Raw genomic sequence first — 21,791 nt, forward strand, 5'->3', positions numbered from 1 at the left:
ACGCTGAAGAGACTAGTCGCATTCAAAGAGAGCTCCGATCTCAAAACGGCAAAAAAGCAGAAAAATTTACCCCACTTTTATCCTTACCTGCCAGCAAACACCCCAAGACAAAATGGGGAGAAAGGGGAAGAAATCGGTGCCACACAAACCCCCACCAGGTCTAACAATCGTAGAGATGTGGATGCAGGCACGAGGCGCATCCGAGACTAACATGGCGGCCCAACATGGCGGGTGTTCGGATTTTTCCGAAGACATTTCCGACGACGAAGGGGGATACCTGCTGACCCCAGACACGCCGCAGAAGGCACGACAAAGGGGCAAAGAGGCGGATGAAGGACCGATCACTGTTACGGTCATGAAAGCGCTCATGGCGGATTTAAAAAACAGCTTCCATGAAGAGATCAAGACACTCCGAGCAGACCTGCAGGGCCTGACAGGCCGCATCTCTAAACTGGAGGGCTCGTCCATGACCCACACTCAAGACATAACAACGTTACAACACTCAATACAAGCCCTGGATAAACAGAACCGGCAACTCGACCAGCGCCTCGCGGCGCTTGAAGACGCTAAACGGGCGTCCAACATAAAAGTAAGGGGAGTACGTGAGGACATTGCCGAGGCCGACCTACCTCTTTTAATTGATCGGCTTCTCCTCGCAATCCTACCACAGGGAAATCGTGCAAAGATCACCCCAGAAGGGATCTTCAGAATCCCTAAACCACCGAACGCACCGGCCAACGCCACACGGGATGTTATTCTGAGCCTCCGCAGCAGTGGGCACAGAACGGCGATTTTGTCAGCTTTTCGAACCAAATCCCCCTTCCGATTTGAAAACATGGACATATCGCTCTACTCGGATCTATCTAACAGCACTCTAGTCTGGCGAAGAACGCTGAAGCCACTTACTACGATACTTCGTGCCCACAAGGTGGAATACCGTTGGCGACCCCACAGGACACTATCAGTTACACGGGGAAAGGACTGTCACACCATACAGGACGCCCAAGACTCCCCGGCATTCCTCCAGCTCCTGGACTTACCACAAGAGTGGCTGACCTCGGCGGAACCAGCTACAACGGACACTCGCAGCTCTCCCAACCGCACTCATGTATGGGACCCGGACAAGAGCGTCCCATTCGTCCCCCTGAGTTCCACGCCGGAGACGTACGCTGCGATCACAACATAGGGACACCGGGACTAACACGGCCTAACCTTGGCTGAAACCGCTACATGAAAGTAGCACCTAGTATGTCGGGACGTGCCGGGTTTTACTCTGCTCAACCACTGGCGGGGGGCGGGATACCTTAAAGGGAACAAATTGTCGAGGTTATTATTATTATTATTATTATTATTATTATTGCAATTTATATAGCGCCAACAGATTCCGTAGCGCTTTACAATATTATGAGAGGGGATTTAACTATAAATAGGACAATTACAAATAAACTTACAGGAACAATAGGTTGAAGAGGACCCTGCTCGATCGAGCTTACATGCTATAGGAGGTGGGGTGTAAAACACATTAGGACAGGAATTTGCAATCAAATAAGGTGGACTGCCCTTTAGGAGAGGGCAAGAGACAGGTATGTGAGGTATTTGTTAGTCTTGGAGGCCATAAGCTTTCCTAAAGAGATGGGTTTTAAGGCCCTTCTTAAAAGATGCAAGACTAGGGGAGAGTCTGATGGCGGTAGGCAGGCTATTCCATAGGAAGGGAGCCACCCGCGAGAAGTCCTGCAAGCGTGAGTTGGCCGTACGAGTGCGGACAACGGACAGGAGGTGGTCACGGGCAGAGCAGAGAGACCGAGAAGGGACATACCTATGGATCTGTGAGGAGATATAAGAGGGGCTAGAGTTGTTCAGTGCTTTATAGGTGTGAGTTAGTACCTTGAATTGACTCCTATAGCATACAGGAAGCCAATGTAAGGACTGGCAGAGGGGTGAGTTGTGAGAGAAACGACTAGAGAGGAAAATCAGTCTAGCAGCAGCGTTCATTACGGACTGTAGGGGTGCAGTACGGCTTTTGGGAAGACCAATCAGGAGAGGGTTACAGTAATCCATGCGGGAAATTACTAGAGCATGGACAAGCTCCTTGGTAGTATCTGGTGCAAGAAAGGGGCGGATGCGGGCTATGTTTTTAAGATGGAATCTACAGGATTTGGCAACATGCTGGATGTGAGGCTCAAAGGTGAGACCAGAGTCAAGTATGACGCCAAGACAGCACGCTTGCAAGTATGGACTGATGTTGGTACCACAAACTTGAAGGGAGAGCGAAAGAGGAGGATCAGTATTAGGAGGAGGAAAGACAAGGAGCTCAGTTTTTGAGAGATTGAGTTTCAGAAAGCGGGAGGACATCCAGTCAGAGATGGAAGAAAGGCAAGCAGTGACACGTTGCAGGACGGCAGGGGAGAGGTCCGGGGAGGAGAGATATAGCTGGGTGTCATCAGCGTACAGGTGGTAGTGGAATCCAAAAGAGGTAATAAGTTTGCCAAGAGAGGCAGTATAAAGAGAAAATAGAAGGGGACCAAGGACGGAGCCTTGGGGGACTCCAACTGAGACAGGGCGAGAGGAGGAGGTATCATTAGAAAAGGAGACACTGACTGAGCGTTGGGAGAGATAAGAGGAAAACCACGAGAGGACAGAGTCACAGAGACCAAGCGATTGAAGAGTTTGAAGAAGGAGAGCATGATCAACGGTGTCAAAGGCCGCTGAGAGGTCAAGAAGAATTAGTATGGAGTAGTGGCCTTTGGATTTAGCTGCGATTAGGTCGTTAGTGACTTTGATAAGGGCAGTCTCTGTAGAGTGGAGAGGGCGGAAGCCAGATTGAAGGGGGTCAAGGTTACTATGTCTTATCTTGATAGGGTATGAGGCACCCAGTATGGGGCATCCGACTTTCTCATTATAGTAGCTATACACATTGAAGATACCGTGTAATACAGGGCCCTCTCCGACCCGCATTGAGCTTATAATGTTCGCGACCACCCAGATATGATGAGGAGGTAGCAAGAGACTCAAGTAAAGTTACTAGTTTGGTTGTTTATGTTGTGTTAAGCTTTTAATGTTTTTCTTTTCTGGACCTTATTCCGCGCAGGCGGCTGCCTCATGGGGACAACACCGACAGTAAGCGTACCAGGGACAAACCATACAAGTTAGGACCCAGGAGACAGTTGTTAATGCACACGCAGGGGACACCGGGGCACACTCGAGTCAGGCTTAATGTGCAAGACCCTGACTACCGCGAGCAGCCTGTCACCACTGCTAGCTCTAGGAAAGGGACCCATCACCTATCACGACCCGGCCCCACAAACGCACAGCACAGGTCTCACTCGATACAGCTTCCTCCCCTGTAACACATCGATCACTGTAATGTACATCGAAAAGAGAACTTGAACTCACATAGCACAAGAATACAAAGCTTCCTGCCTTGGGGGACAGCATAAACTCCACTAACTGAGCGGGACTGCTTCACATGGTGGCCTAGAGGTCATCGACCCTTAAAATAGCTCCACTGACTAGCCCCACACACAGCTGACTAGCACCCACAATAATATAGCGACGATGCGACTGTTAGTTAGTCACCCCTGTTCCACCCTATTACACTATACAGGATGGGGATTTCCAATGCTCTCTTTCTAAATGAGGCTTCCACGTTGACTTACACAGGCGACCACAGAGGTGAACGAGCTAACCCGCAGACTATATAAGGACAATGATTTCAACTTAAACACAAACGACAGAAACCTAAAGCTATATACATCGGCCAACTTAAGCCCGACGTATCCCACCCACAGCGGCCATAACCTAACCCCACGAACACACAGGCTATATTAAACCAAACTGTTAATCAGAGTCAACGGATAGTACCTCGCCTTAGACTTTTAACTATCATTAACTTAGCGCTACGCAACTCATTGTTTAAACATATCACAATCACACGATGTTGTATTATCGTTATGTATTTCTATTAACTAAAAAAGTGCATGATCGTTGATAACCATGACCTGTGAAATGATTGTATTGAACTATGCTCCGATGTTGCTGTTGTGGCGCACCGGGACTTACTGTTCTAGTTTTCTGCACGCTAAAATAAAGAATTAAAAAAAAAAAAAATATTAGACTTAATTAATTTAATTAATCTAATATGAAAAACTTCCCTTTTCCCTTTTAGTGCTCCCCCTTAATGTTCCTCCCCCCTCCTCCCCAGTCCCATAGTGTTCTTTTCCCCCCGCTCCCCCAGTCCCATAGTGTTCTTTCCCCCCCGCTCCCCCGTCCCATAGTGTTCTTTCCCCCCGCTCCCCCTGTCCCATAGTGTTCTTTCCCCCCGCTCCCCCTGTCCCATAGTGTTCTTTCCCCCCGCTCCCCCTGTCCCATAGTGTTCTTTCCCCCCGCTCCCCCTGTCCCATAGTGTTCTTTCCCCCCGCTCCCCCTGTCCCATAGTGTTCTTTCCCCCCCGCTCCCCCTGTCCCATAGTGTTCTTTCCCCCCGCTCCCCATGTCCCATAGTGTTCTTTCCCCCCGCTCCCCATGTCCCATAGTGTTCTTTCCCCCCGCTCCCCCTGTCCCATAGTGTTCTTTCCCCCCCGGTCCCCCTGTCCCATAGTGTTCTTCTCCCTCCCATCCCCTGTCCCATAGTGTTCTTTCCCCCCCGGTCCCCCTGTCCCATAGTGTTCTTCTCCCTCCCATCCCCATGTCCCATAGTGTTCTTTCCCCCCGCTCCCCCTGTCCCATAGTGTTCTTTCCCCCCCGGTCCCCCTGTCCCATAGTGTTCTTCTCCCTCCCATCCCCTGTCCCATAGTGTTCTTTCCCCCCCGGTCCCCCTGTCCCATAGTGTTCTTCTCTCTCCCATCCCCTGTCCCATAGTGTTCTTTCCCCCCCGGTCCCCCTGTCCCATAGTGTTCTTCTCTCTCCCATCCCCTGTCCAATAGTGTTCTTTCCCCCCTCCCCTGTCCCATAGAGTTCTTCCCAACTACCCTGTCCAATAGTGTTTGTGGCAAACATAGCCACTTCAGTATGTCCAAAGACTATATTCGCGTGTTAATTTACTGTGAAAAGACTATGGCATTCGTACGCTAGTTTCTTGAACAGTATTGGAGTATTCTGTTCATGAAACGAACGTACTGCCGAACAGAAGACCACACAAAGGGGGTCGTGTGTCTCCTATTAACGAAATAGCTACATTCTAACCGCAAACTGTTAATGGTTTTATGGGTGGCTGCTATTTTTTGCTATTTTAGTGAATGGATCTGAGCGGTATTTCACCAGATGGTGCGCTCAGATCCTAGCTATTCAGTGAGGGGTCATTCGGACAATTCACAACAATAATGTACAAGTTATGGAATTTAATGTTAAATGGTATATTTTGCTGTACGGAGAGATAATGTAATTAACCGTATGCTCTTGCACAATTAACTCTCCAGTACAGCAATGCATGATGGGAAATAGCATTGCAGGTTAAGTTTTCCACAGAGTCCACCAGAGGAAAACCCCTGCAATGCCAGTTTGGAAACCCCTTGCATGGGGACTTATATAAATACAGTGACTTTAGAATAAAAGCTCAGTTGACTCCCAAACTATGTGTCGTCTAGTTCTTGGGAAAGGGGGATTATTACTACGCTACCTGTGTTTTATATGCTGAATCCTGACTACCAGCGGAGATACCGTGGATTAACCTACTACTCCGCTACAGTGTTCTCCTCCCCCCTCCCCCCCCCCCCCCCCCCGTTCCTAGTGCAGTATTCTTGACTCTTCATGTTATCATAATGCAAGCATGTCTGTTAAACTATGCATTACAAGAAAAAAAAAAACAGATTGGATCCGTTTTCGACCAAAAATTTCGGTGAATCCCTAAACAGGATATTTATGAAAAACAAAAGCTGTCTACACCAGAAGAGCAGACTTAGAAATGTTACTAACTTGAGGGACATAGGAAAAGTGTTTATCCATCATCTGGTATAATGATGATGTACCATATACACACACACACACACACACACACACACACACACACACATTACCCATGACTAAAAAATGCTGACTTTTGTTAATGTTTTTATGTATATTTTTACTTGAGCCAACTTCATTCAGTCCTATACTGTATATTTCATTTTATTAAAACCTACTTACTAATTGCAAGGCACTGTGCTATAAATACAAATATCCTTACCCATTGGTTCATACCAACATTCAACCCTATTCAGAGCACAATGACTCAAGCCCAAACATATAATTGCTTCAACCATTTACACTGTAGCTTACCCCTAGTGACTGATCACTACAGAGCATTGAAGACCACTACAGAGCATTGAAGACCACAATGTTATCTCCACCCCCTACCCCACAGTAGTTTTAATAGTAGAAAGACTATTTAAAATGTTATTTCTGTTTGGAAGTTACATTCAAAAGTAACTCACAACTGTCACCACAATACATGCACATCTTTAACAGTAAGTATCACAGGATCAGATGCAGCACTGAACTGCTGTAGTTGGACCAATAATATTACTCAAAAAATGCTACACTAAAAGACTTCAAAGCATGGGGAGAAACAGGCTCTCTTATTTTAGAATAAGCATAGTAAATTAACCCTTTAATTATTAACATATGCAGTGTGTCCAGAGAGAGGTTTAACCCCTTAAGGACACATGACATGTGTGACATGTCATGATTCCCTTTTATTACAGAAGTTTGGTCCTTAAGGGGTTAAAGGGACACTATAGGCACCCAGACCACTTTAGCTTAATGAAGTGGTCTGGGTGCCTGGTCCATCTAGGATTAACACTTTTTTTTATAAACATAGCAGTTTCAGAGAAACTGCTATGTTTACAATGAGGGTTAATCCAGCCTCTAGAGGCTCTGTCTCATTGAAAGCCGATAGAGGCGCTTGCGTGCTTCTCACTGTGAAAATCACAGTGAGAAGACGCCAGCGTCCATAGGAAAGCATTGTAAATGCTTTCCTATGAACTGGCTGAATGCGCACGCGGCTCCTGCCGCGCATGCGCATGCAGCCGATGACGTCGCTAGGAAGGAGGAGGAAAGCTCCACACCCGGCGCTGGAGAAAGGTAAGATTTTAACCCCTTCCTCTCTCCAGAGCCCGGCGGGAGTGGGACCCTGAGGGTGGGGGCACCCTCAGGGCACTGTAGTGGTCCTTTAAAATTTCAATTTAAAATTTGCTGAAACACCAGGACAGGAAAGAATGGGACAGTGAGCCAGGACAATTGGTAGTCCCTGGAAATTTGGCACAGTTGGCTAGTAGCATAATTATAATCTTATTTCTGTCTGCCTTCCACCTGTGCCAGTATCACAGTTCTATGTGTGGTTTCTAATCGTATATTAACACAAATAAGAATGAACTCCATATGACATATCGACAGTACTTACATACACAACAGCCAGTTTACAACAGTGTAGTTTATAACGTACTTTTACATTACCACCACCGAAAAGCATGTATTAGGATGGACTTTCATAAAATGTTAACCTGCTTAAAAAAAAAAAATAAAAAAAAAATAAAATAAAAAGATTCTATGCGGCTCTACCGACTGTTGAACCAATGTTTATAACAAGGCTTGTTTCAACCTCTTACAAAAACAAATTTGCAATAAATAAACAGATACATACATATATACAGATGCATTCAGGCCATTCACCTCTATGAAAAACTACTCTCAATATGCTCACTCACTCCAGATCAAATATGTTTCTAGACTGAATGGAAGCTATGAGCTTAAATCGTTGACACAATGCCATTAAAAAGGTTAGATACAAGTGTAGGAAGCAGAATATACAGAGTTAATAGTAAGAAATGCAAACATTACATTAAATAGCTTGATTGAATGAGTATTTTCAGAGTTTCTCTAATTGTACTGAGCACAAAAGCACTTCACAGTAACATAATATTATCATTACCCCACAGACATAGCACTCATTTTATCGATTCCAGAAAGATGAAGATTCCTTCAGGGAATTAAATACTGACCTTGAGGTCACACAAAGATTTCTAGAGATTTTTAGCCCCTAAGCTATTTTATCAGCATTATTGATCCAACGGCCAAATATGATTGTCATGGTTGCATCAATGAAGGGATTGTTTTCTACCTTTTGCAGTTAAAATTGTGAATTTGTTTTACTTTCTTTGGATTCCTCAGCAGCAATAGGGAGGAGTGTAACTGATAGACCGGTTAAACGGTTAAATTTTAAACTGAACTTTCTATGTTAAATTTTAACAGGATGTACATGTTTATTTTGGAAATGTATGAATGTGTGTTCAAGTATGTTAATTACACATGTGTGACTTTTCAAAACAAACATACTTATGAAAAAAAAAAAATAACAATTTATATATATATATATATATATATATATATATATATATATATATATAATTTTGTTATTTTTTTTCATAAGTATGTTTGTTTTGAAAAGATGCGATACCTCTTCCATCCAAGCACCATAACAACTACAGCCCAGCCAGAGTAAAATAGTCAAGCCATTGAAAATCCTTCTGACAGTTTACCTGGGTCTTGCCAGGTGAACTGCTACCTCCACTGCTTCCACTGAGCTAAGCCTGGTTGTGCAGAGCTGCACTTATTGACTTAGAGCATTCAGCTATTGAGCTACCCTGCACGCAATTGTTTATTTTAGTAGAGCTAAAGAAGTTCCTTGCAGAAGCTTCCAGGACCATGGGAGGCATCAACAGGAACCCAGTGGGTAAATTGTCACACCATACATAAATAGTATGACTACTTATTCTGAGAGAGACCCAGAGCAGTCCTGACACCAGAATCACTACAGTGTTATGGTGTTTAAAATGTTCTTTTAAAATATGGATACATTCATATCCCTTCAAGCTAAAAGGAATGTGTAACCTCTGCATTAGCAATTGAGCAGCAGCCAAACTGTGTGTGTTTCAGGGACTCCTGGTTGTGGTCAAACCACTCACAAATGGTTTGACTAAAAGCTAGATTACATCACCTGGTTCTACTAGCACTATAACTACTACAGAGGCATGTAGTGAACATGGTGCCCAGACTACTCCTTTCATTTGGAATAAAAGAATCTAGCTCAGCTCTTGAGATTGTTTTCCACCAATATAGTCATTTTCCATTATATCCATTCAGAAATTTTGCAAGCTGGTGGTTAATTCACCAACAGTTCAGCTAACTGTTTAGTGAATAGACCACAAAATTATTTAGAGGATCACTATATGGTCAGGAACACAAACATGTATTCCTGACCCTATAGTGTTAACACCACCATCTAGCCCCCCTGGGCCCCTCATGCCTCCATAAATATAGTAACAATCTTACTGTATTCAAGCCTGAAGCTGTAAATCTGCATGCTGTTAGACTAAGAAAAACAAGCCGTCTGCTGACATGTGGTAGCCTGATCCAATCACAGTGCTTCCCCATAGGATTGGCTGAGACTGACAAAGAGGCAGATCAGGGGCAGAGCAAACATTATTCAAATACAGCCCTGGTCAATCAGCATCTCCTCATAGAGATGAATTGAATCAATGAATCTGTATGAGGAAAGTTCAGTGTCTGCATGCAGAGGGAGGAGATACTGAATCACAGGATGCTGTGCACAGTGCTGCCCTGTGCTCTGCTGACAGCAGATCTGAGTGGTTGGAGGCATAATGGCATATTATGCCTCCATCAACTCCAAAGTCCCTCTGGTTCACTCTGAGTGACTGCAACTGGAGGTGTTCCTAGCTTTCAATACAAACACTGTATTTTCATAGAAAATATAGTGTTTCCATGAGAAAGGCTCCAGGGAGCGATAGTTCTCCCCTGAACAACCTCATTAAGTTGAAGTTGTTCAGGTGACTATAGTGTCCCTTTAATGTGCCACAAGTCTTCAAAGGCTGACACCATAGATCAGAATATTTATATGGATTGTTGCCATTAAAACACCACATGGTAATGCTATATTTATGCTGTCTTTTTCTAAATTACCGACTTAAAGGGCACCTGTCATGCCCAAATAACTTATGCTCATTAGCTCATTGTGCAAACCATTTTATCTATACATTGTGTTAGCAGTTTTGCTAGCATATGTATAGATTAGGAGAAAAACCTATGTATTTATTTTCTCTTAGTGTGCTGAGGCACTGACTGACAAGGGAGAACAGAAAAAAAAAAAAGGTCCCTCTGCTCTCCAGCCATAGCAACCACAGCACATGCACTGCGGCTGCTATTGAATCTAAGGAGCATAGGAACGAAGTGACATGACATCTCTCTGTTCCAACACCAGCAATGAACCCAGTGTGTTAATGTCTCTAACAAGATTTGCACTGCTTGGGGATTCATCCCAAGCAGGACAAATCAAAGAACAGAAGTGGAGCGCAGCTGGAGTGGAGGACGGCCAGGAGGTAGGTGTTACACAAAGAGCAATGTCAATATACCGAAACTGGAACAGAAGAAAAGTGAGTAAATCTTTATATTTTGCACTGAGCTAAGTTATTCATAACAGGTTCACTATAAACACCCAAAATATTTATGTGGTATATTTTGTCTGTTTCCAATGCTGAAGGATATTCATGAAGTAACTGCACAGTTGCAATTGTTGCAACCATTTCATGGTTGAGTTTAATGAACTACAAACTCAGAAATATTATCATGAAATTAAAGTGCTCCACCAAAAGGTCATATGTAAAGGTTGATGATTTCATCACGCACTACTGTTTTCTAGTAGTATCCTTCTGACATTGCCCTGCAATTAATAGGCATCATACAATACATATCTATCACAAACTTAATATGGTACGCAAATAGCATCTATCATACACAAAACTGGCCCTAATTAAAGATTTGTGACATGACTATAACATTTTAAGAAAAGCAAACCATTTATTGCATTACACTGGCACTACATTAAAGGACCACTAAAGTAACTCAGACCACTTTAAGTGAATGAAGTGGTTTTGGTGCAGTGGTCCTATAGGTTTAACCCCTTAATGTAAAACGTTGCGGTTTTGCAAAAACAACGTCTACATTAAAGGATTACAAATTAAGCTCGCCTCCAGTGGCTGCTTTCCTGACAGCCACTAGAGGCACTTCCACCTCCATAACCATGTAAAAATTAGTTCCTCAATAAAATGCTGCTGATAGCAGCATATGATTGGAGGAGTTCAGCGTTTTGCCACGTATGCGTTCTCACAATGTTTTTCTATGAGAAACAATGGATTGGACAAGATAGCAGGTGACATCAGCAGAGCAGTCTCAGCGCTGAAAAGGAGATGCGCAGAAAAGTAATATTTATTAAACTTCACTTTTACAGAGCAAAGGGGGGTGGGACAGTGATCACTTCACTAGAGGGGAAGCTGGAGCGTAAAAAAATAAAAGTTTTTTTTCCCAGGGCTATATGTTCCCTTTAAAAGGGGACTTGCCAAATGCAAAACCCTCTAGTTTATTGGGCAGTCTGAGTGCAGTCCCTACAGTGTTTCTCAAACTGTTTTCCATTAGTTTGAAAAGGAAATGGAGGGATCACCAGCAGCCAAAGCCTGGACCCTCAGCTTATAAAATCACAATAATGAAGTTACACATTCCACAATCCATCCATGTGTTTGTAAAATGCAGTAAACACTGGGGAAAAATTAATCACTATTACAATAAGCTGTGGTATGGCGCTTGGAGTGTCCCTATAAAAACATCATAGTGTGACAGTGTCAGGGTTATTCAATAAAGTAAGAAGTCAAAGTGAGTTCAGCCTAAATTTCATATTTATCTATCTTGTTCTATGCAGAACATTTGATTGGCGGCTGGGCGAATGCTCCCACTCCATACACTCACTAACAAAACTGCTAGCACGACGTATAGATAAAATGTTGATGCTCTTTAAAGAGACACTCCACTCGAATTGCTGTTTAGTAGATATACCCAAATGAAAAGTTGCATGTATTTAATTAGGATTTTTTTCATTGGTGCTATATCTAAAAACAGCCTGCAAAACCTGCATTTCTCTTGTCTGAACCACCACCCCCTCCCTGACTTTCTGTGACTGTCCAACCACAGATTTGTCAATGCAGCTGAATGAGAAGTATTTGCAAGGCAGGTGCTCTGAGCAATTGTTGCCTTTTGAGTTTATCTCCACTGAGCTAAACAACAGGGAAGTAACATTACCTGGTGTCTGCTTGACAAATTTAAGAAATGTTATAAGTGTAGTGCCCCTTTACACTGAGTAAAAATAGTTCCGGGCCTGACAGGTTCCCTTTAAATTTGAATTCCTACTTTCGTGAATAACCCTGCATGTATTTCTTCCCATCGCAAATCTAAACCTGACCTCGTACATCTGTAAAATAACTCCGCTTTTTATTAACACATGGGCAAAATTCCATTAATGCTCAAGTCAGAAGACCAAATCTGAATGAATCTGTCACCTGTGCACATACAGAAAAATTCAACAATTAAAGCCAGATGCCTCTCAGCTTAAAATGAGTAAAATTATCAAAAAAGGTATCACATTTTTATTATATCATAAAGCTGCAGACAAATAGAGGAAGCCCAGAAAAAGGATAACATGGCATATACATTTTGTGCAGCGAGGCATTTATTCATAGGCATTTAGTGTAGATAAACAAAAAGATTTGCTGCTTACTGCTCCCACACAGCATAGTACCCTGGAATGCACATATTACTGGCCAGCTCTTATGACGGATCTTGCATCACATAATTCCTAGTAAGTGGCTTAATGCCACTTGTAGGACACAGTTGCACCAGCTAGAAGTGTGGCATGGCACCAGGAGCTATGCCAAAACTGTGTTTTGGCACATAGCGGGATAACAAATGGGGATCTATATCAAATCCTGTAGGCCTGCAGGGCCTTTTAAAGACTATATCGTGCATAGATTTGCCCACTGACACACTATGACAAAAATTGTTTTGTCTGTGAGATAGTCACTACTTTATCTTAAGACACCTTTAGATTGCTGAAATAAAATTCAAATGCAGTCTTTGAGCTTTTTTTAAATATTCTATATTTATGAAAAATTCATATGTAACAATAAACAAACAGGCCCAGACTAATTAATGTATCATATATGTCAATCTGCCTGTTGTCAATTTGCAAAAACATTAACCATTCAGCCAGTAAGTGGTCTGTGTAACACTTTTTCAACATTGTGAGCCTCCAAGACCAGCAGTGTGAGATAGGTCTATAGATCCCAGAAAGTAAATACAGTTTTTTGGTCTTTACGGCAGCACCATTGCTTGGAAATGGGTGAGCCCTCAATCCTCATTTTATTGACTATAGATTTACATAAAGCATTTGCGGCAGATTTGTCAACATGGGGTATATTAGAATCTATTTATTGTTCAGTGTATACAATATTTTAAAGGAAACTGTTATTAGATGTATACTAAATAAAAGATGCTAATGGGATACTTGGCCACAAAAAAAATGATACTTTTGGTATGTCGTGTAGAAACATTGCAAAACACAGCTAGAAGAGAACAAACATCTTTAGCACTGCACACATCCTTTTATAACAACTGGTTAACAAAACCAAATAAGCTTCGCTGTATTTGGTGAAAATATTTACCGGTAAGTGATTTTGTTTGGTGGTATAGAGTGTTTTGTGACGTGTGAATTTATAGTTTTACAAGTGGAATAGTCTTACCTTAAAGAATGATTACATTCCAGCATTACATCTAAGACATACGGAGTTATTTTCAGCACTGTATTTGAAATCTTCTGAGGCCAACATCCCCCTCCACACATAACCCCATTGCATGTACTCACATGCCCTCCTTGTACAGACCAGTATTGCAGCATCCTGACTGTGTGTCCTTACTTGAATACCGCAGTACGTAGGATGGTAAACATGCTGACTTATTTATATACTCAAAACTTATACAGAAATATCTCAATAAAGATGAATGTTGTAGATTCAAAATTAAGTTACAAATTTTAGGTCATAGTGTATATATTTTAGTTTTTGCTTAAAATGTTAAATTCCCTGCGTATTTCCAAAAATTCACACTTTTACCAAATACTCTTGACAGGAATATTTAAAATTGAGGGCCTAACTACCCAAACTGTGAAAAAAAAAAAAAAAAAAAAAAAACACTCCAAGGACTGCGAAAACTAATGGGAGATGTATTCTAGCAGGATATTCATGGAACACAAAATTTTTGTGAATTAAAAATCCAATGTAGACAAAGTTCAAGTCAAGCTATGACCAGAGCTGAGTTGGAGAATTTTGCTTGTTTGAAGTTTGTCATTCAGATTTACTTTAGTAAAATCTGGTGTTTAGTTAAAAACTCTAGAAAGTTAAGACAATATTGAAAGTGGTCATATGGAGTAGATAAATGTTGGAATAACATGCAGTAGACATACTTGAAACCAAGAGAAATCTCAATGTATCCTTCGTGGTAAAATATTTTATACATTAATAAATAAATAATATCCATTTCAACATATTATACTGAAGGTTATATGAAGCAATAGAAGACGTTACAGGGAGCGGTCACAAAGAGCAGGAAGAGACATTATTATAAGAGATTTACTAAAAATAATAGCAAAAATCATCCAGGATCAGGGGGCTATGCAAATTATAAAGGTCAACCAGCCTTACAGCCCCTATTTTGTGCAATGTTCGATCTAATATACAGTGTACAAATCTATGGAAGGTATTGGTGCTTTGTAAATAAAAAACAAAATCACCAATACCAGTTTATGTCAACTCACCATCTAATGGTTAAAACATTTTCCACCCCAAATAATCTTCCATCTATTCACATGTGTTGCTATGGGTGAACTCTGCTTTAATGCTTTTGGATTTATGCACTAAACATCAAATTGTAAAGTGAATTGCAAAATCCAAGCTAAAACAACTGATTAGAAAACTTAGCAAACTCAACCACAGCTTAGCTATTATCCTGAAAATGTCTATTTGGATTTCACTTTACAACAATTTTGTATTCAGTTGATAAACTCATTCATATTAAAATCAAATCAGTTTCTAATAACCTTGATATAACATATTTTGCCAAATGTGCTAATTTTAAGCCAATTTAGAAAACATTTCCATCTTAGCTATTTTCTCATCAGAGATATTTTGGCCTATAATCTGCCATTCTTAGCTTAGTAAATAAGGCTGAAAGGGTTATTCACTAAGCTGTGAACTGTCTGGAATTCACCAGACATCTGCATGTACATTAGGCCAGAGTAGTATTGGAAAAAGTTCTCCAACTCAGTTATGTTTCCAACTCTGCTCATATGGCCTTCAATTTCAAATTCACTGGTCAATTCCTGACAATGCCAAATTTTGTTTTTTCACTAAAGTGAGATATGTCAAGAATTCAAAGTGAATGTCAAATTTAAGGCCCAAATAGCCTAAATGGAAAAATTCTCCATGTAAGTTATGTTTCCAGTTGGCCTTAAAGGAACACGCCTGCCACTATAACAACTTAACTGGAATGACGTTGTTATGGTGCCAGAAGGTCTCTCGCGCCGGCTTACCATCTGTGGTTAATCTTTTGAATAATGTTTAACTCCACAGTGTTGAATCCTGGTCTGGCCATCTCCTTCTGTCTGAGACTTCAATCACAAAGATTCGGCCAGGAGAGCTGCTAATAGGCTGAGAGCATCAGCTCAGTCTATCAGTAGCTCCCCATTTACAAAATGGTTTGAGAAAAATATATAGGTTTCTCAAGCCATATTGTGTCAGCTGAGGCTCCCAGCGGCACCTCTGTCCAAGGCTTCCTGATTCAAGCCTCAGACAGAATCGGAAGTAGATGGGCAGAGCTAAACAGCAACAAATTCAGCCCTTTGGGGTTAAACGTTTGTTAACAGTTTAACCTCTGAAGGTAAGCCAGCGCCAGTGACCTCCTGGCACCATAACCACTTAATTCTGACGAGAATGTTATGGTGCGCGGAATGTTCCTTTCAATTTGAGATTCTCTTGGAATACCTGATAATTCTCACTTCAGTAAATAACCCTGTATACTGGAAATTGTGAATTTCATATTTTAGGTTAAACAAATAAAAATACAAAAAATAGGATTTTTTTTATTTATTTTTTTTAATTGCGAGCTGTGTTCTGATTCCAAACCTTACACGGTCAATTGTCGGTAGATTTCCCAAATTATATTACTAGTAAAATATCCTCTTAGAGTTGTTATACAGAAGAAATAGCAACAAGGGTGAGGTTGTTGGTGTTTTTCTTTTTTGTCTTAACAGGTATTTACAACCATTCAGAAAAGCTTGCTGTGGGGCATATTAGCAACTTTATGTATGACTCAAACTCTGGCCACTAATTTCTACCAGGGCAGACAGATGATGGGAAGTTTAAACAAGCATGATAACAAGCAGAATTAAAGCAGGTACTTATATACTGTGATAGAACTTACTAAATATGCCCTTACAGTGGACAGATACATTTTATCCATTATACCCACTGTGTGTCTGCCTACACCCCTGCCAGCTCACTATAATAACCACCTTTATGAGCTAGTGTTTACATTTGGCACCCACCATGACTGAGAAGCAGATGAATTGGAGGAAGTTTGAGTGAGTCCTCGCAGTGTAACCATTCACCCCCTTTATTATTTAGTGGTTATTTGCCCTGTGCTAAGCTCAGGCATGTGAAGGTGGCATGGTGTCTGTGCCCACATCTTCTCACCTGGGGATGGTGATGCACTTGGTGCTGATGCTCTGGGTGGTCAGGGCTTTCTCCAGTTCGTCCAGCTGTCCAGTCTTCTTCAGCTTTTTCACCAGGCTTTTCACTGCCTTCTCACACCACTTCTCCTCCTGCCCATTCTGCTCTCCCTTCTTCCAGCCCAGCAGCCTCTTGACTATGGGGGGAGTAAAGGGTAGGATGGAGGACATGGCAGCCCCCACAAGAGACACTGATAGCCCAGCACTGGGTGAAGTGGGGACAGTGGCTGGGAGTGCACACTCACACTTCTTGTCACTCACTCTCACAGTCGCACTTTATTTCTGCTGTCACTGTGCTCCCTGACCCTCTCTCCACTCAGGCTGCACTCTCTTCCTGACCCCCCTCCTCTCACAGCACTCTCTCTCCTTCTCACTCCCCCTCTGTCTCTCTCGCTCTTTAATTATTTCACTCTCTCTTTTAGCATCTAACTTTTTCATCTCCCTTCTCTCTCTCTCTCTCCAGACCGCGTCACATCCCCTCCCTCTCAGAGTATTCCTCCGCCCCTCTCCTTCGCCACGCCCACCGTGTGCTGCTGCAGGCACTCCTGTAAAACCCCGCTTCTCCTCGGGCCACGCCCCCATCCTTGGCAGGAGATAAACTAAAAGGCTTCTGCGAATGTAGGGCGGCGAAGGCGAGTGATTGACAAGGCCAAAAGATTAATCCGCGGGGTGATGCGGTTGTGTTGGTTTTCCCCATGTGTGGGAGAGTGTGGCACAGGATGGGGGCTGGCACGGCCTGTACATGGGATCCTCTAATAAATACACCAACTAATGTGTGTAACTAGTGCTGGGAGACTGCCAGTAGCAGTGTTAATCAGCCTCTGCTGCAATTACATGTAACAAGTGTTTAGAGTAAAATAATATTTTATGCATAATACAATTAGACTGGAGTATTTGTGGAGGTGGCTGGATAGTTAAAGGGACACTATGTGCACCCACACCATATCATCTCAATGAAGCGGTCTGGGTGCAGTGTCCCTGTCCTCTTAACCTGCGACGTAAAACAGTTTCAGAGAAACTTCAATGTTTATATTACATTGTTAAAGGGGCAGTTTAGGCACCATAACAACTTAATCTAAATTAATTTCTTTTGGTGCCAGGAGGCCCCCAGGCGCACTCTTATTTGAACCTGTAAGTGAGCCTCCAGTGCAGATCTCAACTGAGAGCTCACACTCTCAGCCAATTAGTAACACCCCATTCACAAAACTGGCTAGAAAAAGGTATGTTCCTTTTGAAGCCAGCTTGAGTCACTGATTGAGAGAACTGCTCTTGGCCAATCAGTGGCGCCCCTGCCCGGTCGCACTCCGTGCTTTTTAAACTGAGATATCAGATGCAGGGTGCCATCCGGGGCTAGTTAAAATCAGCGCTGGAGACCCAATTTCGAGTTAACTTGTTACTGGTACCATAACAACCTCACCCTGCACTAGTGACGGCTACAGGGAATTGGCTTTATCTATGGAGGATCCCGTGGGGTTCTCCATAGACCTCAATACTGTCCTCTTGTACATGCCCGAAAGGTCAGCAGTGACACACTGGCTGAAGCACCAAGAGCTGAAGAGTACCCGCCGAGAGAAAAAGGTGGCATCCGCGAAAGACAGGTCCAGGTAAATAGAACTAACTTTTGCCTTTAATTTACTCTAAACACTTCCCCGGCCACCAGACCCAGTTTACTGCGGCACAAGACTACAAATATTCCAGCAAGATACATAATCTTGCAAAATGAAAGTAGAAACACGAACACTTCATGGTCCAAAACAGCCAGACTAAAATACAATATAGACCACAGTAATAAAGCGGACTATAGGTTCAGGGAAAGTCGTCTAAAACATCAAAGAGATTCAGTATGAATGCTGAAACCAACATAGACACTCCGTATGAATTCTTCTAACCTGCCACGCCATACTTGAAGAAGACAGCAAGGTAAATCTTCTCCATATGACTATCTTACCATAGCAGGAGGTCAAATCAATAAAATCTCACAGCGAGAACTGTCAGGAATTCACAGTGAATTTCAAACCAAAATAGCTGAATTCAAAAACGTCTCCGAGTCAGTTCTCTTTTTCTATTCGACTATTTCGGCCTTAACCCCTTAAGGACCAAACTTCTGGAATAAAAAGGAATCATGACATGTCACAATAGTATTCAATGAAGACTTAGTGTGGGCTTTATTTGGAGCCATTAACAGTTTAATTGATACGCTTTTATGAAGAAGTGGGTTTTTAATGATTTTTTTTGAAGGAGTGGAGACTTGGTGAGCATCTAACGGAAAAGGGAAGGGAGTTTCACAGGAACGGTGCAGCCCTAGAGAAGTCTTGAATGGGAGCATCAGAGGTGGGAGTACAAACATATTTGTATTTTTTTTAAACTGTATATGAAAATAAAATATTTTAAAATGTATTCTATTTATGGCAAATTGTCACTGAGAGTGTATGTGTGTTTGTCACTGAGAGTGTATGTGTGTTTGTCAGTGAGAGTGTATGTGTGCTTGTCAGTGAGTGTGTATATGTGTTTGTATGTGTGTCTGTCAAAGAGTATGTGTGTTTGTCAGTGAGATTGTGTGTGTGTCAGGGTGTGTATCTATGGGTCAAGGTTTGTGTATGTGTCACTGTGTGTATCTGAGTGTGTGTGTGTGTATGTCAGTATGTGCCAATGTGTGTCAAGGTGTGTATCTTTGTGTCTGTGTGTATATGAATGTGTGTATGTGTCAATGTTTTTATATGTTTCTGTGTGTTAATTTGTTTGTGTATGTATGTATGTATGTACGTACGTATGTACATACATATGTGGCAATCATATGTAGATACATCCCAGCAATTAAACACCATCCCAGCAATCAAACAGGTATATGTGCATACATCCCAGCAACCAAACACCAACACAACATGCAAAAACACTCCTGCAAACACAAACATTACATACAAAAACCCCTGGATTCAAATTATAAATTTATATACAAACAGTCAAACACACCCTTCACTCAAACACTAATATTACACACAAATGTACATCCGCTAACACTACATCCAAGCACACCCCTGCATGCAAATGCAAACATTACATACAAACACACCCCTACACGCAAATGCAAATATTACATACAAACACACCCCTGTATCAAAACGTTAACATTATATACAAACACCAACTGTACACACAAAAGCACACCTGCTCCTAAGTACTACTATCTGTTTACTATCTGTGCTACGGCGACAAAATGTTTTGGGGTCCCATGTTGTTAGCGCATTATGTCAAAGAGTTCCACGGGAAAAAATTAATTGGGAACCCTTGTCTTAAATAAAGCACTTTTTTAAAATACCATTGTTCCACAGTCAAAAGTTACACATGACACAGGCTGCTTTGTATGTCTACTGAAAAGGCAAAACAAGGCAAAAACAAAATGTTACTGGGTTTATTCCCTGGCTTTTTTGTAATTCTGATGCAACTTCATGTCGGGAGCCCACCCGAAATTCTTCCCCTCTAGTGAGTTTTGTTATTGTTGGTGTGCGTCAATGCTACTTCTCAAGTGTACTTTAATACTGGTCTCTCACTAACTGAATGACACCAGGGAGAAGGAGCAGTAACAGGCACAAAGTGACAGGTGCCTAACACAACAGGACCAACACTTCCATTTGTGATAGAGGAGCAGGATGGAGGCTCACTTCTACTCAGGCTTTAAATGACTGTTTCCGCCTATCAGAATTCTTGAAGGGAATATACAACTTTCCCTCATATTACCTTCAAAATGCAAGTCTTTGTGTGTTTAATCAATGTGTCTACCAGGGGTGGACTGACCGGTCGGGCACTCCCGACATGGTTCGAGGGCCCGGCTGGGAGGGGGGCCCGCCATCAGGGGGCCGGATGGCACACTCTGAGGGGGCCGGCCGCGTTCAGGGCCGGCCCTTTAAATGCTGCAGCCGCCTGAGCGCTCTGTTAAGAGCCTCAGGCGGCTGCAGCTTCTTCTTACCCCCTCCCCTGTAGCGTGGCCGAGCTGCTCTCCGGTCTGCAGTGCCCTGCCGGAGTGATAGGAAGGTGCACACTCAGTGTGCACTTCCTGTCAGTCCGGCCGGGTACAGGAAACAGAAACTCCTGTTCTGCGCGGAGTTTCTGTTTCCTGTACCCGGTCGGACTGACAGGAAGTGCACACTGAGTGTGCACCTTCCTATCACTCCGGCCGGGCACCGTGGACCGGAGAGCAGCTCGGCCATGCTACAGGGGAGGGGGTAAGAAGAAGGGGAGGGGAGGGGGGAGTAAGGAGGAGGAGGGGGGAGTAAGAAGAGAGGGAGGGGGGAGTAAGAAGGGGGTAAGAAGAGGGGGGAGTAAGAAGGGGAGGGGGGAGTAAAAAGAGGAAGGGGGAGTAAGAAGAGGGGGTAGGGGGGAGTAAAAATAGGAAGGGGGAGTAAGAAGAGGGGAAGGGGGTTAAGAAGAGAGGGAGGGGGGAGTAAGAAGAGGGGGAGGGGGGAGTAAGAAGAGGGGAAGGGGGTTAAGAAGAGGGGGAGGGGGAGTAAGAAGAGGGGGAGGGGGAGTAAGAAGAGGGGGAGGGGGGAGTAAGAAGACGGGGAGGGGGGAGTAAAAAGAGGAAGGGGGAGTAAGAAGAGGGGGGAGTAAGAAGAGAGGGAGGGGGAATAAGAAGAGGGGGGAGTAAGAAGAGGGGGAGGGGGGAGTAAGAAGAGTGGGAGGGGGGAGTAAGGAGGAGGAGGGGGGAGTGAGGGGGGAGTAAGAAGGGGGTAAGAAGAAGGGGGAGTAAGAAGGGTAGGGGGGAGTAAAAAGAGGAAGGGGGAGTAAGAAGAGGGGGGAGGGGGGAGTAAAAAGAGGAAGGGGGAGTAAGAAGAGGGGGAGGGGGTTAAGAAGAGAGGGAGGGGGAGTAAGAAGAGGGGGAGGGGTAGTAAGAAGAGGGGGAGGGGGAGTAAGAAGAGGGGGAGGGGGGAGTAAGAAGACGGGAGGGGGAGTAAAAAGAGGAAGGGGGAGTAAGAAGAGGGGGGAGTAAGAAGAGAGGGAGGGGGAATAAGAAGAGGGGGAGTGGGGAGTAAGAAGAGGGGGAGGGGGGAGTAAGAATAAGGGGGAGTAAGAAGAGGGTGGGGGTAAGGACGGGGTAAGAAGAGGGGGGGAGTAAGAAGAGGGGGAGGGGGTAGTAAGAAGAG

The 21,791-nt window shown here is 43.2% G+C and overlaps 1 protein-coding gene and 1 long non-coding RNA gene across 2 annotated transcripts in view; one reads left to right on the top strand and one right to left on the bottom strand.

Annotated features, from left to right (window-relative positions):
• Positions 1–17,090, bottom strand: part of SMAD3 (SMAD family member 3) — a 106,015-nt gene extending 88,925 nt beyond the window's left edge. The window contains exon 1 of the mRNA XM_063448754.1: positions 16,619–17,090. Coding sequence (XP_063304824.1) covers positions 16,619–16,824 — 206 coding nt within the window. The 5' untranslated portion in view covers positions 16,825–17,090. The remainder of the gene's footprint in view (positions 1–16,618) is intronic.
• The window catches only part of LOC134603105 (uncharacterized), a 741,779-nt gene that overhangs the window by 221,854 nt on the left and 498,134 nt on the right, over positions 1–21,791 (top strand). The window lies entirely within an intron of this gene.

The sequence above is a fragment of the Pelobates fuscus genome, chromosome 3 (genome assembly GCF_036172605.1).
Source record: "Pelobates fuscus isolate aPelFus1 chromosome 3, aPelFus1.pri, whole genome shotgun sequence".
NCBI lineage: Eukaryota > Metazoa > Chordata > Amphibia > Anura > Pelobatidae > Pelobates > Pelobates fuscus.